The following is a 25,943-nucleotide window of genomic DNA, read 5'->3' on the forward strand; positions in this document are numbered from 1 at the left end:
GGAAAAAAAGGGTGGGGATAAGCTGGCAGAGTTGCATTTGCTTGGCGATGCATTAAGATGCCTATGCACTAGCAGCTAAACATTGTTTGCTTTCTTCCTTTCTGCACAGATAAGTGGCAACTGTCTTCCTGTTAAAATGATCTGCAGTGTTTTATTAACAGCTCAGAAGCAAGCACTTTTGCCCTTGAATCTCTCAACCCTTCCTTCCTTTTCCATTTTTCCACCCTTCACAGGCCGTGTATTCCCGTGTGGCACGCATATGCAAAAATGACATGGGGGGTTCCCAGAGAGTCCTGGAAAAACATTGGACATCCTTTCTGAAAGCTCGGCTCAACTGCTCTGTTCCTGGGGATTCGTTCTTCTACTTTGATGTTCTGCAGTCTATCACAGACATAATAGAAATCAATGGAATCCCCACGGTTGTCGGTGTATTCACTACACAGCTTAACAGGTGAGAGATGAGCAACTTTACATCAAAGGTAGTTCTCTGGTTCTCTCTTGCACTGAGATTGGTGCTATTGTAGGCTGAGTTCTTGCAACTCTTTTTCTTATTTTACAGCATCCCTGGTTCAGCAGTGTGTGCTTTCAGCATGGATGACATTGAGAAGGTCTTCAAAGGGAGATTTAAAGAACAAAAAACTCCTGACTCTGTTTGGACAGCTGTACCTGAAGACAAGGTACCAAAGCCAAGGTAAAAAGTTTTTCCTCATGGTACTATAAAGTTGTCCTTGTAAAGAGATACTTTAAATCAGCTGCACTCTTGAGTGTTGTATTGGGTAAAAAAATAAAAAATAAAACAAGCAGAGCTTTACTCTTCAACCATAAGGATGCTCATTAGCAGGCTGCCTTCTCTCATTAACTGAAATACCAGGAGGGGAAAAAACAATGTTGTTCTCCTTTCAGACCTGGCTGCTGTGCAAAACATGGCCTAGCAGAAGCTTACAAAACCTCCATTGATTTCCCAGACGAAACATTGTCCTTCATCAAATCTCATCCTTTGATGGATTCAGCTGTTCCCTCAATCATTGAGGAGCCTTGGTTTACCAAAACACGCGTCAGGTATGACATCATTCAAAAAATGAAGCATGTGAAAACAAGAAAGCACGCTGTTTGTTAATGGTATGTCTTTTGGCCTTGATAGATACAGATTGACAGCAATTGCTGTAGACCACGCTGCTGGACCACACCAGAACTATACAGTCATATTTGTTGGCTCTGAAGCAGGAGTAGTACTTAAAATCTTGGCAAAGACCAGACCTTTCTCTTTGAATGACAGTGTATTACTGGAAGAGATTGAAGCATATAACCATGCAAAGTAAGTATTACGAGAACACCTGAAATATGTTGCTTTTTATCTAGTTGAGTACCAAGCTAAACAAAAATGATAGTGAACCAGAACTAATTTATTAATGCCAACCTCATTGCTTGTTTGTCATTTCACAATGTCTCTCATGTTGAATAACCTGAAAATATTTAGTTATTTGCCATTTAGCTTGGGTTGAGTGAACATTGTAATTCCACTGTAGTGACGTCAGTGATACAGTCTAATTCTTCCACAAATACACTTCTTCCTGAATATCAAACATCAGAACAATCTGTTGCTGTTAAAAAGAAATGATGAGAGCTTATCTTGAGTATTTCTCAACAGTAACCAATAATATATAAACTATATCTAATCGTTGTAAACTTGTTTATTCTGGAGTGAAGAATTTGGGAGTGGAAGCATTCCAGTTAGACTGGCACCCAGTTAGAACTCTTGTTCTGTGCTGTTGAAATATTTATGCCAACTGTGAGAAGAAAAAAAAAAAAGTATTTTGAACATGTGGGCAAAAAAATCACCTAGCTGTAAATAAGTCAGAAGCCAGCATCTGATAACCCATAGGTCTGTTTGCAAATCACTCAGCAGAGACTAGTAAGTTACATTTATATCTGTAAGAAGTCTAATTTCAGAATCTACGTGGACAGTAATAAATAGTTTTCAATGTAAACTCTGACCAAAGTACTACTGTTAGTTGTAAAACAATGGCTTCCCCTTATTTTTGCTGACCAGGTGTAATGCTGAGAACGAGGAAGACAGAAGAGTCATTTCCCTTCAGTTGGATAGAGACCACCATGCTCTGTTTGTGGCGTTCTCCAGCTGTGTCATTAGAATTCCTCTGAGCCGGTGTGAGCGTCACGGGTCATGTAAAAAGTACGGCCCTGTTCCTGAGCTGCCCTTAAAGGAAGGGTGCCAACGTCTCTAAAGAAGGAAGTAAAAAAAATGCATGATTTTTTGGGTTTTTTCTCTTGCAAGGGCATGTATTGCTTCTCGGGATCCATACTGTGGCTGGTTAGACCACGAGGTGTGTGGGAGAGTGACACCAGGCATGCCGTAAGTACTACTTTTCAAATTAGGCCAACATCTCTATTATGTATCTATAGACTACACAGGGCTGTATCCTGTGCCTGTTCCCTTGCACTTTATTAATAAATCTCCATTTTTCCTAGAGCTGTTTTTCCATGTAAAGAGAACAGAATGCTTAAGTCTGACCTAATTATGCAATCTCTAGGAGAAGACTTCTTTTCAGTGGGAGTTTTCCGTGTGTGTGTGAGAGGACAAGCAGACTTGTAGGATGAGATGTTGGAAGCAGGAAGTCAACAAATTGCTGCCTGTAAACCTGTGCAGTTCAGACAGGGCAGTACACACCATCTCCTCCCAGGCATGCTCACAGTCAATTGCAAATAGGAAAACACAGGTTTCAGACTTGGAAAAAAAGCAAGGTTTTGCGTCCACATTGAGGCTAGGGTGATATATATACATATCAAAGGCTTTTTGCACAAATCAAGTCAGTAATATAGAGTGCATTAGCAGCTGTATCTTAAAAGGAAGCCTCTGTAGCAGAGCAGCAAACTTCAGCCAGTATAATTGCATAGTTGTACCCAAAACCAAGAGTACGCCCAATGTAGAAGATTCAGTGAGGTTGTTATGAAGAAAATATGATCTTTTTGGTTTCCTAGCATAAGCACATATAGACAGTGTTAAAGTCCAAATATAATTAACTCGTATATTTTGTTAAACATGTTTTTTGGTCATACGCTGTAACTCTTGCCTCTCTAAGGTGACAGAACAAGTATGATTCAATTTCTTGCTTCCAGAAAAAAAAAATCACCATTTGTTTCCCTATTAATACTGTTAATTGCAGGTTCTCTTTATTTGTTTCATACAACCATAGCACTGGAGGATATGTACAAGATGTGGAATATGGCAATACAGCGCAGCTTGGGGACTGCCATGGTAAGACATAGCCATTGCTTTTCATTTGTGATGTCTCAGCAATAGTCTGTGGCCACACCTCACTGTAGATGTTAAATTTATTACGAGCTTTTCAGTAACATGAACGCATCACCTGGTGTGACTGTGAATGTTCACAAAGCTGAGCTTTTTTGGTCCTGTGTGGCAGAGTTTTGTCTTTCTTCTCCTTCACCAATTTGCAACTATTTGGGGTCTACAGGAAAGTATTGAAGACTTTATTTTTTAAAAGCAGTAATATTTTAGTTTTTATTTCCCGTCACTCAGGTCTGAGATCTTTTGCTTTCTTTTTGTTACTTTTTACTGATTACTTGTTCCTTTAATTCTTTTAGAAATTTTGCCTACTACAGCTACACCAGATTACAAAATATTTGGGGACCCAACATCTGGTTAGTTTTTTTTAATTTTTTGAATTAATGACCTTTACTTTCCTTCAGTTCAGCATTTTCAGCCCTTTTTTCCTTCCTTTTGCACAGTTGGCAATCCTTCATTTTTGTGCTTTTACTCATGTTCCCACTGATGGTAAAGATAGTGAGACTCTTCTCACTCAGCACTTCACCCTGTGTAGTCGCATGTTAACAGCTCATTATTTATTGAGACATCTTTTATTAAAGAGCCTGATTAACATAGATGACATCTTCACTGCACGAAAGTCCACTAAGCTTTATTCTGTATCCCCAGCCATGCATTTGTGAATGCCCCTGTTGGTCATCTCTAGTAGATGAATGGCAGAATTTCATCATCTTCCTCCCTACCTCTCCTTTTCTCCTTCCTCCTTTCCCAGCAAGCTTTTGGCACAAATACACATTTTCTAAAATGTGTATTTTCTATATTTTTAAAATGTTTTAAGTAGTTTGTGCTAATGGAAAACAATATGACATCACAAACTGTCTAGCTTAATGAGCAGTTATGTAGACAAAGGTCTCTTAGAAAATTTTAGGCATTGTTGTCAAATGGACTTTTACATCCTTTCTACTTTCAGTGGTTTTTTTCTAACAGTGTTTTTGCTGTCAGCCCTTGCTGTGTTCCAGGAGTCAGGACCCAGTGCTCCTCTGTTGAACTCAAAAGCAGAACCTTGTTGTTGACTTCAACAGGAGCAAGACTGAGCCCTGATTTTTCTAGTGTTTGTTTGCTCCTGGAACTTGGTCTCTGTTTTCAAACCAAGGGCACATTTCTGACTGGCAAATCTTTGTATGCTTAATTTGTAAAAGCGTGACAAATTATTTTTGTTTGCTTTAGTTTCTGATTATATTTCTGTAACTTGAAGTAATGTCTGAGACAAGTATCTTCCATAGGTATATATATACACACCCGTAATGTAATTTAGAGATGCAATTAGGAAAGCAAAACAAAACTGTGTCATTTGGAAATGCTTATCGAGCAAATTTTCAACCTGGTCTTTTACAATAGATACAATTTAACCTGTTTTTCAAGTCCTGATTGAGCTTGCTTTTGGAGTACTGTCAGATTCTGAGCTGCAGCCATTTGTGCCTAGATCTGCTGGGACAGTAAACACAAAATACATGAGTGTGCAAAGTAGTCTTTGGATTGTAAACCAATTTGTTTCCTCCTCGTGCATTTTCACATAGGCAATAGTGATTCTGTTCAGTAAGTGTACTACAAAGAAGCCAAGATCTATACAGTACTGTTCCTTAGGAGCCATTACAAAATAGAGGTTAAAAACATTCCTTTCATCGTCCCCTCAAGAAATGGCTTATTCAGCAGTTCCTGGTGTACTGTAGCAGCACTAATGGAGCCGATCTGGTTTCTCAGGAGTAACCTGTAGTAAGCATGTATCTTTCTAAGTAATTTTTTTTTTAAGATGTGTAGAAGGTAATGGAATATGTTGTCTCCAGTGAACAGTATAGCAATTAAGTAGAGTAAGTTCTGCTTTCCATCTCCACCAGTTGCTTACGTTAACTTTTGCATTGCTTTCATGTTTGACCTCTCTGGCTTTTTGGCTAGCAGCTGTTGATGTTTTAATGTATTTTTGTCATACTTAAAAGTTTTGAACCAATTGATTTTAATCAGCCCTCTGTACTTCCATGGGCTGCATTTTGCTGTCAAGTAACCTCCCGTTAAAAGCTGTCTGCAGCTATAGCTTAGATATACCGTGAAACAGTGAGGAAAGCCTGACTGTAATACACATTAATAAAATCTGTTTGCCACCACAGACATGAAGTTCTCCTCAGCTTCCATTACCACAATGGCAAGTATCCCAGTTATATCACCTAGAGTGATTGGTTCCTGGAAACCTAAAGTGACTGGCTCTCGGAAATTTGTAGTTCAAGATGACCCAAACACTTCTGATTATTCTGATCCATTATCAGGTGTCCCAAAGGGTAAGGCCTTACCAGGGAATACATTGCAGCTGAATGGAAACCTGATAGTCTCAGCATTTTCCAAGGTTTAAATGTGACAGCCGTGATTGTTGGGCTATACTTTATACCTGTTTCCTGTGAATATGCAGACAGTGCAATCATGATTCTCATACCTCTTTAATCAGCGTACAAAGTGCTGCTTAGAGCTTATAAGGGGGAGATGCAGATGCTCAGCATCTCAGTGTTGGGGTGCTCCGAAACTCCCATTAAAATCAGTGGATGCACTAAAAAAAAAAATATATATATCTGCACCTCTGGTGGTTGTTTTCAAATGAGTCTAGTTTGGAAAAGAAAACTAGTCCTTGTGAGCGGTTGCTTACAAGAGCTCAATTTTCTTGTTGTTTTGTTTTTTTTTTGGGAGGGGTGATGGGAGTAGGGGAGGAAAGGAAGCAAAACTCAGCTCCATGACAGATTCATGTTTTAAGTGGGGCACATCCCAAACTCCTCCTGCCTGCAGCACTTCTGTGAAAATGCGGTCAGATCTGAGTAAGGATGTACTGAATTTCCATTCTCTGGATATGAGGATCCAATTACAAATGATCTCCTCAGTACATGGAGACACAGACACAGTTTTTTTAATCCGAACACAGAAAGAAACATGTACCGCATGTAATTCATCTTTCTGTAGCTGTTCTTTCAGCTAAGTGAAGCTTTGATTAGGCTCTTACAGCAACAAAGATTTCAATTCAGCAGGACTATTGCAGTCAATCAAAGACTCAAGAAACTTCCAACCCCATAAAGAAAACTTGAAAGAAGTCTTCATCAGTGCACAGAATAGCAGGGTGACAGGCATGTTTGCACAATTCTGTATTCTGAAAAATCTCTCTAGCCAAAAAACATTTCTACTTTTATTACCATTCACCAAAACATATCAGGTTTCCTATCAGCCATTACAGCAGTGCATTTGTCATTTTAATTTGTTGCAGTTATTTTCCATTTTGCTTTAAGTTTTTTTTGTTATCATTTGCTCTTGGTTCTGAATCACGTTTTGTGTCATAGCTATTAGTGAACGTTACTCATGTTCTTCTTCTGCACTGTACCATTAAAATCTATAGCCCTGAAAGTTAACAATGTTCAAAGGCCTTGCCTCTAACAAAAATGAATCTGTAGCTTCAGTCTTGCTCTTTTGTTTGAGTGTCCTTTGGGACAGTTAACAGAATTACTTCCATTAAGAACTAACATTATCTTAGCTGCAAGATGTCTGTGGTTGCTCTAAAAAATCGCAAGAAACAAAGGGAGCTGGTTAATACGTGAATCACAAACTAATCCAATATTCAACTTTGTCTAAACAAAAAGTTTTCTAGATTTTAACACTGTATAGTAACTTAACCTGCAAGGTGGTTTTTTTTTTCTATATTATGCAAGTATTCTTGTTTGTTATTGACTATAAGTAGAAAGGAAAACTTGTGCTTTAATAGAATGCTGTAATCTTTAACTTAAAAAAATGTATGCTTACCTTATCAAACTGTGCCATTCCAAGGCTAGTGAGCTGTGGATGGATTAGTTTACAAGTTTTGCACCATATTATATTGATGTGGTTTTAACAACGCAGTACGTAAGTTATACAGTTCTACGTAACATTTGCATAATCCTGTCTCTCTTTTGATACTGATTTATGAGTTGGGCAGAAAATTGAGAGAGAAATCCATCTATGAGTTATTAATTGCTGTCTGGCCCAGTAGCACCTTCTAACCTCAATTTTCCAGCACAAATCGTTAATGTTAATAGCATTCAGGCCCCGTATTTGTAAGCCTTAAAGGAAATTTGGGGACAGGCTAAGCAGATAGCATACAGTGTACAACCAAACGTAGTATAAGGAGTGAAGCTCTGACAAGCATCAGAGCTTGTCCAAAGAAAGTAGACAGTCTAAATAGAGCTGATCAGTGCTAACTTGGTCCTTTTTATTTATAAAGTTATTAGCATGCAGTAGTGCTGTGGATTGCAGAGATACTCTAACAGTGGGCACAGAGCACTCAAAAACTTAAGGACACTGCTGTCCTTCTCCAAGGCAGGCTAACTACTTCTGAAATAGATCAGTTTTAAGTATGTGTAAATTTATGATACACTGCATGTCTCTTGCAGGTGTAAGGTGGGAAGTGCAATCGGGAGAGTCCAACCAAATGGTACACATGAATGTCCTAATCACTTGTGTCTTTGCTGCTTTTGTCCTGGGAGCCTTTATTGCGGGAGTGGCCGTGTACTGTTATCGGGATGTGTTTGTACGGAAATCCAGAAAAATACACAAAGATGCAGAATCTGCTCAGTCCTGTACGGACTCCAGTGGGAGCTTTGCTAAACTGAATGGGCTTTTTGATAGTCCCGTCAAGGAATATCAACAAAACATTGATTCGCCCAAACTCTACACCAACCTGCTGACTAGCAGAAAGGAATTGCCACCAAATGGTGATATGAAGTCCATGATGATGGACCACAGGGGCCAGCCTCCGGAATTAGCTGCGCTTCCAACTCCTGAATCCACACCGGTTCTTCAGCAAAAGACTCTGCAAGCCATGAAAAGTCAGTCGGACAAAGCACACAGTAATCTCAATGCTTCACGAAAGGAAACCCCGCTAAAAAGCCCTCAGTTTTTTCCCTCCAGTCCTCCACCCCACTCTCCTCTGAGTCATGGACATATCCCTAGTGCTATCGTTCTTCCCAATGCTACTCATGATTACAATACGTCTTTCTCAAATTCTAATGCGCACAAGGCAGACAAAAAGATGCAACATATTGATCATCCACTTACAAAACCATCCAGCAAAAGAGACCACAGGAGGTCTGTTGATTCCAGGAACACCCTGAATGATTTTCTGAAACACTTAAATGAAACTACGAGTAATCCCAAAGCAATTATGGGAGATATTCAAGTGGCCCACCAGACTTTAATGCTGGATCCAATGGGAAATATGTCTGAGATCCCACCTAAAGTTCCCAACAGGGAGGCATCTTTATACTCTCCACCATCAACTCTTCCGAGAAACAGCCCCACAAAACGGGTGGACGTTCCCACCACACCTGCAGTACCGATGACCTCTTTGGAAAGGCAGAGAGGTTATCACAAAAATTCTTCACAAAGGCATTCAATATCTGCCCTTCCTAAAAACTTAAACTCACCAAATGGTGTTTTGTTATCCAGACAGCCCAGTATTAATCGGGGGGGTTATGTGACTCCCACAGCAGGCACAAAGATGGACTACATGCAAGGAACGCCTGTCAGCGTTCACCTCCAGCCTTCCTTGTCCAGGCAAAGCAGTTACACAAGCAATGGCACTCTTCCTCGTACAGGAATAAAGAGGACACCCTCGTTAAAACCTGATGTGCCACCAAAACCCTCATTTGTTCCTCAAACAACATCAGTCAGACCACTGAACAAATACAGTTACTAGGATGTGTCTGTTCTAAAAATGAGCGTGGCATTGACCTGTACAGGTTGTGAGATGATGTTGTGGTAGACACATAAGACAGAGACTTGCTTGTAATTAAAGAGAACAAAGTGGCCAAAGAAACTGTCTTTACTTCAGCAACATCTGTGTCTTGCCACAGGTAGCTATAGCAAGACTTTGTGTACTTGCTAAGAGCAAATGAAAAAAGAAAAACAAAACAAAGGAAAGTGCTGGTCATTACATTTCTTTTGTTTGGAGCTAAGGAGACATGTAGCACAATGGGGTGGGGGCTACTTTACTGTTCTGAATAGCTAAAAAAAAAAAAAAAAAAAAAAAAAAGTTCTTGGGAAAAGAAATCTGTAAGCAAATACTTGAAAAATGGGTTCCATTTTAGACTGCCATTAAGCGTGGTCCTTCCCATTAAATGTGAACATTTTAATATGTATGCATTCACCTTGCCTCTTGCACAAATGTCAGAAAATGGTAATGTCTCAATGAATATCTGGGTTAATAATCAATTTGCTGGAATTCAGTCTCTGGCCCAACTGTAGCATTTATTTTTATTTCTTTTTTCTCCTTGTGCGTGGCATTTTGTTTGTGCCACAGATAAAGCTGTGCGTGTGTGTGGGTGTATGTGTGTACTGTACACACTAGGATGTACTTAGATTCCCATTGCATCTTTTATGCTATGGAATTGTTTACATTGAGCATGACTGAACAAACAGATGACTCTGCCTTCTGCAGCCCATTGGGTTCAGTTTGGCGACAGCCAAGGAAGAACTGCGCATTGCCGCCAGCCTTCTGCATGACAGCCTTGATGAAGTAGTCACCCAGCAAAAGAGTGCAGATACTTTTAGTTCTCCATAACTCTGTTATGCTGCTATCGATTCAGAGCTGTACATTTCAAATCTAGTCGTTTGGGCTGGAATGGGGGAGTTTCTGCTGTGTTTCCACAGTGCCTCCATCCAATACCTGGCCACTGTGAACCTGAGCCCCTGTACTTCTCATTGAGGGCAGCTAATAACAATTCATTTGGCAAAGGCCTGCGTAACTGGAGAAGGTTACAAGTTTGTTGCATTTAAAGATGCCCTGTAGCCTGATAGACTCTTGTCAGTGGAAAAAGAAAAAAAAAAAAAAAAGAGAAAGACAGACACATTAATTGGCCTGGCAGAAGCAGTCTGTGAAAAATCAACAGTAGTGCAATCAGTTTGTTTTTGTTGTTTAATGTAAGGTTGTTTTGTTGTTTGTTTTTTTTTCCAAAGTCATGCAGGTAATGACAATATTCTGTAAATATTATGTGTGAGTTTACCTGAATCTGTGCATTTTGTGCCTTATTCATGCAAATGATAAAAGTACTAAAAAAAAAAAAAAACAACCCTGTCAAGTGTTCTCACTATAGCACATATCTCCTGAGTGCCAGTTGTAAAACCTCTCAACAGCACCCTCTCCCCCCCCCCAAAAAAAAGATAATAAGCAAGGATAATTAACAATAACTAAAGGCAGCCTACAATCCAAGAAGACAGCAGCATTAAATCACCTTGCCACGATAAACATTCCACTCCAGCTCTCCGAAGGATCAAACAGTTATAATGTGAAATCAAATGAGGTTTCTAGGGTAATGGAACACCTGCTAAAGTTGTGTAAGCTATTTAGTAGGTTTTACAGTATCCACTTGCAGCTGATGTTCAACACAGATGGCTATTTTAGCTTGCAAACTACACACTACCACATTGTTTATTGAACATAAGTATAGAAATAACCATGGCAGAGGAATGAATTAGCAGGACAAATAACTGCAATGGGTTTCAGAGACGGTGGAGATTTATGGTATGTGTTCAAAGGGGAGAAAAGGTTAGTCACTGAAAACTGGATCTCTTTTACAGAACAAAGAATAAAGGACAGAAGTAGTCATTTTTTCTTGTAAGGCTGTAAGGGACATTTATTTCCTGAGACCTCTGGATCCAAAAAATCAATGATCTCTCTTCCTAAACACTTATGTCTTGCAACTAAAACACTACAGATTAATAACATAAAAATGTACTTGGTTGTCAAAAGACAAAAACTGATCTGAATTCACTCTACAAATATTAATTAATAAAGACTTGTGTGAAATCAAAAGATAAATGTATGTGAACCCTGATAACCTCCTGTAACATTGTGCTGCCTTGTAGATGGTAATGTGAGTTCTCTCAGTATTTATGTTGAAATTTCTAACATTCAACCTAGTCTTCATTCTGTTAATTTAATAATAAAAGATGCTTTATCCATTTGTGCAAAGGTAAACGCAGATTGTATCTTTTTTAATGGTACGGCATAAAAAAGTAACCCTTAAATGAAGCTGCTCTATACTATAGAGTACTTTAACATGTATAGATATCTTGTAAACTTGTATTGTGGATGTGTAAATAATACGTTCTTTGGGTTTTTAACACCGCATGTAAAGTGAAAATAAAATATTCCAATGTACCAAATGTGTAACTTCATTGTTTTAAGGCGGGTTTTAGGTGCACTTGTTGAATTTTAATAGAAAGAAATCTGCTTGCCTTTGGTAGCTCAGTGAGGAAGGCAGAGAGACATCCCCTCAGCAGCATTACAGGGCATCAGACTCTTGCAGCAGGTGATGATGACACACAGGTGTACTGCCATTTTCAGTGCAGTTGCACGTCCACACACATGTTCTTGAGGTTATGCAGATGACTGTCAGCATCCTGAGTGAAATACAGAACATCACAGCAACTAGCACGTATTGAGAGAGCGTAGTGCAGTCAGTGCAGCCACACCAACCAGATGCATTCAGTCTGAAAACCACATAACATACCTCCATATGAAGCTCCTCCATTGGAGCTTGACCAAGTTGAGTTCTGTTACCTATCAGGCACCTTTGTTAGAATTAGAAATACACCAACTTCAGTGGAGCTCTTGGGGCAGCTCCAGATGAGGGCCACTAAGATGAAAAGAGGACTGGAGCACCTCTTGTATAAGGAAAGGTTGATGGAACTGGGATTGTTTAGCATGGGGAAAGAGAAGGCTCCAGGGAGACCTCTTTGCAGCCTTCCAGGACTTGAAGGGAGCTTATAAACAGGAAGGGGAACGACTATTTACAAGGGTGGATAGTGATAGGACAAGGGGGAATGGTTTTAAATTGAGACAGGGGAGGTTTAGGTTGGATATTAGGAGGAATTTTTCCCCCAGAGGGTGGTGACACTGGAACAGGTTGCCCAAGGAGGCTGTGGATGCCCCATCCCTGGAGGCATTCAAGGCCAGGCTGGATGTGGCTCTGGGCAGCCTGGTCTGGGGGTTGGTGACCCTGCACATAGCAGGGGGTTGAAACAGGATGATCTTTGAGGTCCTTTTCAACCCAGGCCATTTTATAATTCTATGATTCAATTACGGAAAAGTTTTGAAACAGGATTGTTTTTTCCTCTTGAAATATAGGCTACAAAAAGATAGAGATCATTCTTGGCAAATTAATTACAGACCTACACATAGCAGGACATTCCAACATACTTAGTAATGCTTGATACTTGAAATTCACCTTTCAGGCAGACAATAAAGCCTAACAGAAAGATACACGCTTTACATTTAGGATGTGCCAACAGCACAGATAATTTTAAAATAATCAGGGTCGTTTAGTATCACAATATAAATATGAAATATTCTTTTAATTAAAAGCTGATTTTAGATAATGGATAAAAATTATTTCTTATGAGATTGTGGTGTCACAGTATTAATCATCCAAAGTTACTGTGCATGTTAGAACAATACAATGACACCTGGTTCCATCTTACTGGGAAGAAAAAATTAAAGGGAAAGGAAACAGTGCTAAAAAAAAAATATATATATTAAGCACAATGTGTATTTTTCTAGTACAGGAACAAATATTTATTTTTATTAATTTGTTGTAAGCCTGTGCAGCTTTTCTACTACACCTATGGTAAGAAGGTGTCAGCCAGAACAGCCAGAGGAGTTCTTTATGGAGGAGCACTGCCTTCTGAAGTCCATCTGCTTGAGTGATTACCAGCCTTTGAGAGCTGGGGTATGGGACATTACAAATAGTGCACACGAAGAGTCCATCTAGGACACAGAGAATGAAATACAATCATTCATTTTGATGCCCTCTGAAGCAGCCTTCATAACCCACACGATGTGGTACCAGGCAACCCAGTACGCCCTCCTGGGTGCATTCACACATATGGAAAAGCATTGCTGAGAGAGGGAGGAAACATACGAGACAGGCTGACCAGCGCAGCAGCACAGCCTGCTGCAGGAGCACCGGGACGGGGTGAGGCCCCTCTCCTCTCAGACTTCCTTCATCTTTTTGCAGCCAATCACAACATGATTGTCTGCAGCACGCAGGCAAGTGAAAAAGACAAAACATAACAAAAACACACTGCCAGCACACAGTAGCAAGATGATGATTGCAAGAAAACCAATTTGTAAGGCTGTAAGTAGCTATCTGTATGACCGTGCTGCCAGCACGAACCTATGGCCTTTTAAATTGGGGTCTTAAAGTAATCAGTGCAGTTACAAAATTCAGGATGCCTCTGTCTTAGTGCTGTCTTGCTAATGGCTCACTCTGTGACCCCGGCAAGATTATGCAGAGCTTAGTCAGTGTAATGGAGCCTGGAAAGGCAGTGCTCAGCTGCAGTAGGCACAGTTGCTCTGTTGGTAATGCTTTCCACTTACTGAGGTTTTATTATTTTTCCTCTCCTTTTGTGATTCTGAGCGCTAGCGAGGATATCTTGCAGGTAAATAAAGGGAAGGAGAAGTCTCTTCCCGTCTGGGAAAGGTTAGTATTGGCAGGAGCGGGGAGGAGCTGCTATTTCTCCAGGCACCCATTAATTTCATGGATAGGAAAATGTTTTTTAAAAATTGATCAGGACAAAATACCATCATAAATGCAGCATCTGGACTTCAGCTGGGAAGTGCAAGCTTTTCATATAAAAAGCAGTACCAGGAGACCCACCTACCCAGGCTGCATTTGTTGTTCAAATGTCATCGTAGCGCAGTATGAAAGAACAAGAAACCAAAGGATTTGGGAGGAAAAAAAACATTAAATATTTAATTAGGTTCAGCTCAGAGAGCTATAGATACTCATATTTTTATTCAGTCATACTAAAATGCAGCTGGTGTGAGGGCCTGACTCCGTACCGCTGCTGTTTGCCTGCAAACACTTTGTAGACACACTGCACTGGCCAGACACACATCTGAAATTATCATCTATCCTGAACTCTCAACCAAGAAAACGTTTCTGCTCTGCCTGAAATGAAATTTATTGGAAGCTCTGATTTTATTAGTGCATTCTGAATTCATCCGATGACCTGATTTATGGTCTGCTTTCTTGGGATTTTTTTTTCCTACAGTCACAAACAACTTTTCCAAGCTCTGCTTCTTAAAACTGTAACTAAATCCAAGCAGTGAAAGCCACTGACCAGAGCAGGGATGCCATAGGGTGCCCACATTTAGGCAACATCTGTGAATTCCTTGGACATCAGCAGGGATGGTGAGACCTCTGCCAGACTGGTGCCTCTGTCCTCCACATCAGCCAGACAGCGATAGCTCCTGTGAGCCTCCAGCTGCTGAAAAACTGCAGGAGAATGAAAGCAGAAGAAAATCTACCACATGGATAACCTGTCCTGACCATTGGTATGAATGGTTCCATCTATCAACAGAAAAAGAAGCTTACTACAGGAAAACCTGGATGGCAAATAAGTAAATAAATACTCCAACCCCCCACAGATCTTGCTGTCCTTGTTTTGTGAGTTACGGGCTGTTTTTCCAAGGAAGAGTCCCTCCAACTTGAAAGAAAATGAGCAAAGAATGCCAGTTCTTTATGAAAGCTCTTCTGTAGGATCATACCTGGCTGTAAAAGCTGTTCTGTAACTTTTTCCAGTAGCTGACCTTGCCATTGGCAAAGGCAGACCATGAGCTAACTGGTTTGCTTCTGTAGCTGTCTGACAGCCATCAGCATGTGTCTATTCCTGCACAAAAATGGACGGCTGCCTAGAAAGAGAAGAAAGGTGGCAATTGGCTTTTAATGTGGGTCACTTTAAGCACAGCCTTATTTCTCAACCCTTTGATTTACAGTGCTGGTCCCACACGAGGAAAAAAATAATCAGAAGTAGACCAGAGCAGATGAATCATAAAAGCAATGCACACACTAGCTGTGCTTCCCTTTCTGTGCAATGAATATCCATGTGATTACTCCCATTTCCTCTGGAATACATATTGGTCAATTAACAGCTTGAGATTTTTTTGTTACGGACTAATGACAAATTTTTATAATCAGGCCATGCTGTATAACCATGAACGGCTATTAGTCACAGGTTATTGTGCCTGGCCAACGATTAGGTGAGCGAGAAGCACTTCCAATATTAATGCTGTGTGTGAGAATTGATTTCTGTGAAGGCTTGTGCATGCAGCTCTCACATTCAGTCTCTGCCACCGCTAGCTCAGGTGAAATACTGACTCCATCGAATGCAATGGCAGAGCTGCACGGGGCCAGGCCCTCACCTTTAATCACTTAGATGTTCCCACGAAGCAAGTGGTAAGATGTGAGCAAGGCTACAGCAAGGTGGGTGCACACCTGCAGGAAGGCATTTCCTGTAAAAAGACAGGACCTTCCTTAGCAGGGAGCCTCCAGAGGTCCCTTCCGACAACTACAATGCTGTGATTCTTTGACAGAATCCCATCACGAGCTCTATCCATGAACGACAGATAAGGAGACAAGGGCTTTAGAGTAAGAAAAATGCCCATGTGTGAATGGCCTGCTTTTCAGAGGGAGTTCCAGCAAGTTCTGCAATAGCAGCTGGGCAAACTTGCTTAGGCCAGCCAACTTTTTGCATGTACAGGGATGGCAACATCTCTGAACCACAGGCGTGGCTGTATGTTTTCCTGGTGCTGAACTTGCTGGGAAAGTCCATGACGTATTACACTGAACCATGGCATTAAGGTCCAGACACCGAACTCTCAGGCAATTGTGCTCCCTGAGCACATAAACACCAGCCTGTGGGGAGCAGATCGCAGTAATGGAGGCAGAAGCAGACACTTTACAGGATTTTTCACTTCCATTTATAACAGCCCAGGAAAAGAGTATCAAGCTACCAAAATCTACTGAAGGAAATCTTCTTAGTGATTCAGGAAATCACTGAGCAGAACTGAGAACCAGAGCTGAAAGACAGTAAAAATTATTACTCATCCTTAAAATCCCTCCTAAAAGAGCTTTGAGATTAAGCAGATCTTCTCACACAAAGGTGAAGGCTTCCTTCTCCCCAGACTAAGATGAGTTTGCGTAGCCAACTACTATTTTTACTGCAGCACTTACTTCTCTCTGACGTGCATGAAGTGCACATCTCAAACAGCCCTTTGCTGTTCAGATCCTGGAGGATGTGGGCAGATCCTAACACACAACACACCCCTCTCCATGCAAGTCTTTCATCTGAAGTGACGTGGAGATCAAAGGCGAGGTTACACAGCGTGCAGCATGCTGAGAGAAAGTCACGTGGTGTTTCAGAGCAGCTTCATCGCTGGATGGGTAGCTCAGGAAGAACTTGCAAATGAAATTTTACTACATGTGATATATTCCATATCACAAGTATTCCTTGCTGGTTCCTGCTGCTTCAGTTTAACTGCAGCGCTTGGGAAGAGGCTGCATTTCCACCTCCACAAGGACTACACCTCCAGTCAGAATTTATCCCCATCATCTGAGGGAGGGGATGGCCCACAACAGGCTCTAAATGCATCAGATATTCCAAACCAGGAGGCACAGAGTATCACATAGGACACAAACTAAGATCGGTTGCCAAAAATACACTTTTTGCCACATTTCAGACTACAACCACTTAGAAACCTGTCATCTCAGTTTGATGAGGGAGGAGTAAATATCTGCCCTGAAACTGGTTGACAGAACGGACAGTTTTATGATGTTGGCTTCTAACAATAACTTGCACAAGTGCCACACAGTTAACAGTGTCAGCAGTTTCTATCTAAATCCAATACTGCATTTTTTATAGTCCTCCCTGTGCTCTCTAAAACAGTTTCACTTGTCCTGCCCAGGATCATAACTAACCTGCCTTAAAGCCTCATTTTGATATTTTACTGCTCATTTGTTTTTCATAAACTCCTGCCAATGAAGCCTTCTCCCCTCTCTGCTGCTTCCCTGGATATTTTAGCCCCACTCCTTTCTGCTTCGCATCCAAAGTCAAGCCAGGGGCACAGGAGTCCCATTCCAAACAGTTTGCCTTCCTTGTGTTGCCTGATCTCACCTCCAAGCCCATCAGCATGAATCACAAGACAGACTTCCTGAGGATGGTTTGATTAGCTCTTTCCAATCTAGCACACACTCCTCCATCCTATGGATGTCACTTGAATGTTCACATTTGCAACTCCGAACGTTTCTCCCAGACACCCATCAAATACCCATAAGTAGCTTGGCCACTGTAGGGCCAGGCAGAGCAGTGGGAAGAAAGTCCCACACTGAACCAGGAACATGGAAGCAAGTCTGGAAAACCAGTAGCAACCGGCATGAGATACATGTCTGAATGCCACTCATGCCTCTGAAAATCCTCTCAGCTGTTAGGTGCATTTAATCCTCACTCTGTTCAGACATTAACAAAGACACCAGCTGTGATGTGTAGGCACAGGGAAGAACCATGGCACCTCTGGACAGCATGCCCCTAATTCCAACCTGAAGACGCCACAAATGCCAGCTAGCTAAAACCTTGGGATGAAAACAGGGTTCCAACCAATTCCCTCAGACCTTTAAATGCACAATAGCTGACATAAGTGTTTCTGAACTACCAAAGTTGCAGAAAGTGTTTTCATTTGGGGGCTTTATTTTCCTAGTTGGATTGCTGTTCTAGCTGCTGTTTTTAAATAAAGCAATTCTGGAATACTCATCACAGAATTGCAGGGGTTGGAAGGGACCTCTGGAGATCACCAAGACCAAACTCCTACTAGAGCAGGTTCCCTACAATAGGTCACGCAGAAACGCATCCAGATGGGTATTGAATATCTCCAGAGAAGGAGGCTCCACCACCTCTCTGAGCAACCAGTGCTCTCTTACTGTAATGCTATAATGTGATAGAAAGTACAGTGATGGTAGCAGAGCGGCACAATCCCAGACTAGCAAATGAGAACAAGCCCAAATGCAGCAGCTGTGGACACAGAAACAAAAGAAGAACAACAGCTTACCTTCAGAAGGCCTCAGGTATGCAGGGAACTCCAGTGAGATCCCCTTGCTCCACTGCCAACCCATAAATGAGGTCTGGGAGGGGGTGGATCCTGGCTGCACCCCTTCCAGTCACTCAGATGCATTACATTGCATTGCATGCACCTGAACTCCCCTAGGTTGGCCCTGCCTTCCCACCAGGTGTTCAATCTCTGGTTCAAGCTGTGACTTAGCATTTCAGCTGCACTCACTCTCACAGTAAAGTTCTTACCCGTGTTTGTATGGAAGTTAATAAGTCAATGTGGATTTTTTTTTTTCCCCAAGAATATTACAAAAGTTGATATGAAATGCACAAGTCTGCACTCAGTTTCTGTCTAATTTAATAAATTTATGTGAGCCATTGGCTATATATATATTTTTAATTAACCTTGGAGGTTAAATGGAAGTTTACTAAAATCAGAACCTGTTAAATGAATAATTTCTCTTGGCCTCTTCCAGGAAGTCTCTATCTTAACCCAATAATCAGTTCAGCTGCAAAGAGATCAATAAGGTCTTTCAATTCTATGAGTAGAAGGCATACATTAAAAAGTTGGTAACAAACATGATAGACTGCAGAAGCTATTAGATCCTTTTATGCTGGGTTTTTTTGACACTAAATCTATCTGCTAAAAATTCCTGAGAAAAGGTTACTGCCCATACACTAATGTTGCCAAATGGTATAATCAGTGTTGCTTCAGAAGATTTCCTGGCACTTGGCCCTGAATACAAGTCCTGTGTGTTAAACTCTCATTACAGAAGAAGCCATAGTTTTAATCATGAAACCAAAATTAAATTCAGACACCAAACACTGCTGGTCTTCCCATCCCATAAAGAGACAAAGCACATGATCATGCCCTAGACTGTAAAATCCCAGCTCAGAATCTGCCCCTTCTTCATTAGACTCCCTGCCATAGGGAACCATAGCACCGTAGCAGCTACCAGCTACAGCACACACAGCCCACAGCCTTGGGCCACTCTCACCAGGAACATCTCCACAGAGCCACCATCACATTTCCATCAATCTCTTAAGCCAAACGTGCAGACTCCTAGCAAAGAGGAGTGAGTTTTTAATGGCACAGCACCTGCAGCAGCACACCGGAGCTGAGCCGCACCGCTCCCAGTGGAGCAGCAAGCAGCTGCACAGCATCGCAGGAGGCACAGCTAATGTGCAAGAAGAGCTTCACATCACAGAATCCTCCCCATGGATTTAAATCCTCAGAGAGAAGAGTCTCGGCTGATTCCCATGATATTTCTACAGAGCAGAAATCACCTGGTAAATGACATCTGGGCATGTAAGGGATTTACCAGCACTTGGGTTCTCATCACTGTCTCAGAGCTTCCTTGGTGGCCCCATTTTTTCCTGTTAGGTAAACAAGACTGGCATGCAGAAAAGCTCTCCGACTGGAGCATTTTATATTAGGTGCCCAACTGAAATAAGCATTTCAATTACATTCATTAAGGAAGTTATTACTTGTTAATTGAATAGCAACAGACTGCTAAGGATCACTTATTGAGGTCTAATAAGTATGTAAGAGCAAATTCTACTCTTCATGTAATTCCATCAGCAATAAACTAGAGTAATTAGCTTCTTACTAACAAACTTCAATTGTGGGGAATGTTGAGGCAGATAATTGGCACTTAGGAAGATACCTATAGTAAGTTAGTGCCGTATCAATTAGCATACTTACTAAATGTCAGTTTAAACTCTGAACAAATAATTGATACCAATGTGTGGTGGGTTACTTGGCTAAATGCTATTTAAATCCTTAACCTGTCATATTCAGAGAAAATAAAACAAGTCCTCTGACAGTGCTATTCCAAAATTCCTATAGGTGCCTCATTACCAGGTGTAAAACCCCCTAATCAGGGGCTACAGACAAGTAGCCCCCATAAGGACACTGGAGTGCTGGCTACACACAGGCACATGTGAGTGACTGAAGATGTTCTCTCACCTGCTCAGGAGCCTGCCCCAACACCTCACTGCCTCACACTGTGTGCAGGTGGTTCAGCACTAAATTTAGGAGGGCTGTGAGCCATCCCAGGACCTCCAAGTCCCCGCTCCTTGCACTTCAGTAGAACTGCCCAAAGACTTCATTCCTATTCCAGTTCAATCAAATTAAAGTTTGTGCCTCGTGATGGGGAAGTTTCATTTTATAGATAAAGACTCTGAGGCACCAAAGCAGTCCCTGCCTTACCCAAAGGTGACTCAGAAAGCTCACAGCAGCTCTAGAATTAACACCTTCTGCAAGAAGCAGCACATATGAGATATCTCTCTATGGTGCTTGGGCTCCATAACCAATCTGAGCTGATGGAAGGTGAACATCAGTGACTGGTGATAACAAGTAGCAGCAGAATCAACCCTTTATGTCTGTAATTTTATCACAGCTCTGCGTCCTTTGCCAAATATTTTCCAGATGTTCTGGAAAGGCTCTGCCTCCCCGTTTGAAATGGAAATGCCTCTGCTTTCTGACTTGATGTGCGGTTTTGCTGCCAGAAATAAAGTATTTTGCAATGGCACAGAGCATATGAAAGACTTCTGTTTGTAGGAAGACCTCAAGCCCTTGTTTCCAGCAGTGACCATGGAAGCAGCAGTTGAAGGGAAAGGAAAGAAATCCACACTTCAGGGAGAACATCAGCCCTCGGTAGCAGAGGGAACGGATGGGAGCTGCAGTGCAGGTGTCTGGAGAAGGACAGAAGCACATAAGAGGTGGGATGCTGCCAGGGTAGAACCAAGGCAGGAGAAGGGAAGGCAAGTGTCGGATGTCGGGGCAGGCTCCTGAGCAGGTGAGAGAACATCTTCAGTCACTCACATGTGCCTGTGTGTAGCCAACATCCCAGGCAGGACATGCTGGGATGTGGGGCAGATGGGAGGGAGGGAATCAAGGAGCACACAGAGCTGGGGTCTGGGAGCCTGTGAGAGGAGAGCAGGGAGGCAGGAAGCTGCTGGCAGGGCAATGCTTGTCATTTTAAGGGGATCTCTGCAAATCAATTTTAGAAACTTCTATTTTAAAACAGATTCTCCCCTCCCCCGTCTCCACACAAACAAATACACACGGCTCCGTCATGTGGAAATACTTCAGACTCATCTATTTAAAAAAATTGACAGCATATTCCTGTCAGCTAGGAGTGTGATTTTTTTTCAGCTATGCCAGCAAAAGCCCTAATGTAGATACAGCTGTAATATGAGCAAAAGGGGGGGAAAAAAAAAGTTTATTTTTGCCAATACAGCTTCTTTTGCTCAGGCAAGTGATACAAGCTATATTTTTTGCAAGCTTTTTCCTTGTGTAAGCTTCTGCAGAGTGACTGCACTGTCATAGCAGCCTTGCCTGAATAACTAGGGTGGAAAAAAGTGTCCACAAGGCCTTAAATTGTGCTGGAGAAAGGACAGCACCTAGCACTGTGAAATCCTGTTAGTGCCTGGAGTAGTAGGTATGGGTGCAATACAGCTACATAATAATAATGAATTCTCAACTTTTTCCCAGCCCCGGAAGAATGACAGCCAAATCCTTCTCACCTCCAGCCTTTCAAACAAGCAGCTCCAACCCACTGCAGCGTTACGGGTAATCAATGTCTGCTTAGAGTAAATCATATCTCAAAATTTAGAGCTGGCTCCTCGTCCACGGAAGCCTCAGGAAGTTGAGAAGTGTGGGAAGAACTTTTCAGTTCTGAATGAATGGAAAAAAATCAAATATTTGGAGGAAAGGCAGTCTCAAATAATAAATAATGCAGAAACTCCAATATACCTTTTAAAGCTTCAGTGCCCTTATAATTTAATGTTTAAATGCTATGCTGTTCCTTTGGAAGCCTTTTCTATCTTGCTGCTGCTGATGGTCTGTCTTCTCAGACACTTGAATAATGTCTCTCTTCCTCTTCTAACATCTTCCTTGACTACCCCTCATGCATAGTAATGCTAATAATCGTGCCGCTTTCGGTGACATTTTTCTTCCTTTAAATGAATGCCTGGTTTTATGCAGGGCTGCTCTGCTCAGTGCCTTGCCTCCTGCACACCTCCTTCCCTGCTCAGCATACCTGTGCACATACAGATGTCTATTTACTGCTGCCCATTACGAGCTGTTCATGTTCCATTTAGCAGTATGCAGAATCGAGCTAATTGATTACTTATATTGAATAAATTGTGGCAAAACACTAATGATGCAGTCGAGATTAGCTCGCTATTATGATGAATACTGTACAAATATATGTAAGCATAATCCCTCCGGAAAGAACTTAATCATTTTCATCATTAAATAGGGACCTTTTGCATCTGCAATAGACTCAATACTCAGCAACGACACAGCAGATAACACTACGTGTAGTCACGCAGAAGGACACATTTTGTACGACCCGAACGGCACCAAGTTTCACACTTCTTTCCTCAGAGATGAATTCAGATTCATTCAATCACCTCCTAAATGTAATAATGTAAATATGGACAATAGATAAGTACTAAGCTCATTTGTCAAGGAGAACTAGGAAATTGATCTCAGGTCCTGAACGAAGGATCAAACATGCAAATAGAATCCAAGATGTAACTGTTAGTCCGGCCCTTTCACCAGCAGGGAACACACAAATGTGCTTTGTGCTTCTAAGTTATTTTTAAGCACCTTCACGGCCATCATTAAATGTTAAAAGGATCTTGTATCTTTGGGAGAGGGTGCAGTTGAAGATCCTGGCTGTTTCCAGAGCTTCCTAAAATAGACATCCTCACGTGTAAATGGCCAATATAGAATTTCAAATGCGTTTTATATAAATAATTCTGGTAGGAACCCTGGGCTAAAATCATTCTGATGGCTCTGATACAAATGCACAGTTGGTCTATGAACGTGTAGCCATTGCAAAGAGCAATCACACACATCTGAGCACTATTCCAGCAGTAGTTGACAAAGAAACCATCACCACACCAGCCTGCTCTATTCCTGCCCTCCTGCCTACCCACCCAGTTCTGCTGCCGCACTCTGTATTGTCACTGTAAAATCCAGAGAGAATTTTTCTGCTTAAACACAGTCTTAAAATAAAGTCATATCCCACACTCTCAGGAACAGTCACATGCTATTAAGCATAAGCAGCAAATTATAAGCAAGCGCTTAAAATAAAGGTGAAACACGCAGACATCTTCAGAACTTTGAACGTGATTACAGCAAGTGCAATCGTTTGCTTTTCCTTTGAACTGATGTTAACAAGTAAAGCATTTTACTTGTCTTTGTTTTCTGGGGAAACATAAATACTGCATAAAATACATCTCCTTGCCAGCTAAGCTTTGTCTACAGGATGGCAGCTTGTTCTAGCTATGTGTATACTTTCCAAGAGTTGAAAGCTCGATGGCTGAGCAGGAACAGTTTGGGATGCTATATACATGTGAAATGTGTTTCTCATTAAGTACTTGATAAAACATTAAACGCCTCAGATTGCTCAAAGATCTGCAGCACAGCTCAGCAGAATGTAGCTCCAACAAGGATTGCACAAAACACCTGAACAGCCATTGGAGCTAACACACCAGTATAAGTAGCAGCTTCCAAAGGGACTTAGAGCCACCTGTTCCTTGGTAAGGAACGTTTGTGGCAGACTCCTCTCAAGAGGTTCTTAAAAGCTCCCATGTCTATCCAAGGTGCTGATGCACCACTAAAGCAAACCAGAAACATCCTGCTTAGGGCTTCCAGTTGTCCCAGCTCCCCTAATTGTGCCCACAGAAGCACCTCTTGCTCAGGGGCCAAGCAGCTGCTCACAGCCCTGCAGATCCCTTCAACAAGGTGCCCCAGACCTTGGTGCTGCAACACCATCCTTCCCAGTGCTGGGCTCCCAGTGGCACCTTCCTGGTGCAGGTTCACTGTACACCAGAAAATACAGCACAGACTGATATTGCTGTGGCCTCACAAATAGTCTGGGGAAGATTTCATGCAAAATTTCAAGAAGTGTCTGCGTGCCAGCAAAGCTGTGGTGCTAGGTGTGCTTCGTGCAGGGCAAACACTGAGCGACATTGCAGGAGAACAGTCTCCTAGCATTGTGTGCAAGTTAGTGAAGATAGAAAAAAGCCTTGTCCTTACTCTCCCACCAGGAAAATGTAGGGACTTCTGCCAATTCAACATGAGTTGATCTGAAGTTAACTGTTTCAATCTGTCTGTGATGGGCTTGCTCTGCCTCCAAAGCTGCAAGCTGGCTGGAGACCCACTGCAAGGACCTATGGATTGAATGGAAACTGGAATGGTTTCCACTGTTTTTGTGTAAGCCTGCCTTATGAAAGAAATGAGAGCACAAGATCAAAACAAATCTCACAGTCAGCCCAAGGAAGAAATGCCCTGGGTGCTTCTGTTTCGCTTGAATGTCCCAACTCTGATTTCTCATTTCTTATAGATGCAAAACAAGAAAATGATATGTCTAAGAGTGCTTGTACAGTCTGGCTAGTACAAACTGGGCTGTGCGTTATAGATTAGCAAATGAAATATTAGCATCAAGTAACTCCACGCGGTGTGCAACATCTGGGAAAAAGTCATAGAGCAGTTTTCATTATTTTTATAGGAGAAAACTGCAAATGGTAGAAGGTAGAAGGGGGAATTCTAACAGATTGTACATTGTCAGGGACTCTCTTTCCAGCTGTAGCAAACCTGATAATAAAACCCACAATCACCTCAGAGCTCAAACATCAGCAGAAACAAGGCAGCCCCCGCAGAGAGCTTCCATGCATGATAGGCTTTAAAAATTGCAGCTCCCTACAGGTAAGGAGTAGTCTGGGTGCTTTGGAGAAAGCCTGAAAACATCTGAAGGATCAAGGCGTAGCCTTAAGTGAGAGGTTTCTTTTTTGCTTTCCTTTGGGGAGGTTTTCCTGGCATGGCACATTATATAAAGTAGAGAGCAAACACTTTACTTATGAGAAAAGGAAGAGGATATCCTCGATAAGCATACATTCTGAGGATAATAAAGTAGAGATGATTAGAAAGCAAAAACAAAGGAGATAGGAGGAATTCTAGGGACAAAACGTTCTTGACTGGCTATGGAGAAAAAAAAAGAAGGAGAGCTGCAAAACAGCAGCCCCTGTTATTTGCAAACACGTACCAAGGAGGCTGAGAATAGATCCAATGACAGCTGCAGCCTAATTGATAGGAGACTCGCCTAACAGGTTGTCAGACTGCTGCGTGGCTTCAGTCCAGGCCACGTTGCTGGAGGCACAATGTTAGAAACACTGACAAACGTTTACTAAAAATAAATAAAAAATATTCCAGGGCAAAGGGAAATATGGCTCCAAGTGACTACTTGCAAAATTGCGTTAGATCTCTAGGAAAGAGGAAAGTAAGCGGCAGAACGTGTGAGAGTCCCCCCAGGGCCCGCAGGACAGATGCAGGCAGGCTGCCAAGGCACTCCAGGATTGCGCTGCCTGTCAGGAGCATTGGCTCTGGGTGTACTGAGAGCAGACCTCCACAGAAGTAACAAAAATAACCACCAGATCAGCAAAGAGCACAACCAAGAGAGCTGGCTAGCTGCAGAATAAGATTAGATTTGATCTATAGAGATGGATTTGTTTAATGGTAGGAAGGAAACCACAGAGGCGAGTCTCTGAACTCTTCTGTTACCAACCAGGAAAAGGATGCCGGGCTTCCTTGGCCAGGAGGGACAGGAAGCACTGCAAGAGACTTGAAAGTGGCTTAGGTACAGCCCTCCGCCCATCCCATGCAAGGCACACAGCTAGAGTG

At 41.9% G+C, this 25,943-nt stretch overlaps 1 protein-coding gene and 1 long non-coding RNA gene across 27 annotated transcripts in view; one reads left to right on the plus strand and one right to left on the minus strand.

Moving 5' to 3' along the window:
* The window catches only part of SEMA6D (semaphorin 6D), a 610,984-nt gene extending 600,786 nt beyond the window's left edge, over positions 1-10,198 (plus strand). For 16 of the 23 annotated variants that reach the window (XM_090148882.1, XM_090148892.1, XM_090148883.1 and 13 more), the window contains 10 exons: positions 234-451; positions 560-691; positions 904-1,059; positions 1,142-1,315; positions 2,051-2,191; positions 2,294-2,371; positions 3,183-3,274; positions 3,622-3,678; positions 5,464-5,631; positions 7,753-10,198. In XM_090148882.1, coding sequence (XP_090005008.1) covers positions 234-451; positions 560-691; positions 904-1,059; positions 1,142-1,315; positions 2,051-2,191; positions 2,294-2,371; positions 3,183-3,274; positions 3,622-3,678; positions 5,464-5,631; positions 7,753-9,056 — 2,520 coding nt within the window. In that variant the 3' untranslated portion in view covers positions 9,057-10,198. The remainder of the gene's footprint in view (positions 1-233; positions 452-559; positions 692-903; positions 1,060-1,141; positions 1,316-2,050; positions 2,192-2,293; positions 2,372-3,182; positions 3,275-3,621; positions 3,679-5,463; positions 5,632-7,752) is intronic. The other 7 variants (XM_090148896.1, XM_090148899.1, XM_090148897.1 and 4 more) reach the window with 7 other exon arrangements.
* The window catches only part of LOC116244706 (uncharacterized), a 128,224-nt gene continuing 110,366 nt past the window's right edge, over positions 8,086-25,943 (minus strand). For 3 of the 4 annotated variants that reach the window (XR_016470385.1, XR_016470384.1, XR_016470388.1), the window contains exons 5-6: positions 11,597-11,761; positions 8,086-8,171 (exon numbers count right to left, since the gene is read on the minus strand). This is a non-coding gene — a long non-coding RNA (uncharacterized LOC116244706). Of the gene's footprint in view, positions 8,172-11,596; positions 11,762-14,485; positions 14,641-25,943 lie in introns of all 4 variants that reach the window. The other variant, XR_016470386.1, reaches the window with a different exon arrangement.

The sequence above is a fragment of the Phasianus colchicus genome, chromosome 12 (assembly GCF_987193195.1).
Source record: "Phasianus colchicus chromosome 12, bPhaCol1.hap1.1, whole genome shotgun sequence".
Classification (NCBI taxonomy): domain Eukaryota; kingdom Metazoa; phylum Chordata; class Aves; order Galliformes; family Phasianidae; genus Phasianus; species Phasianus colchicus.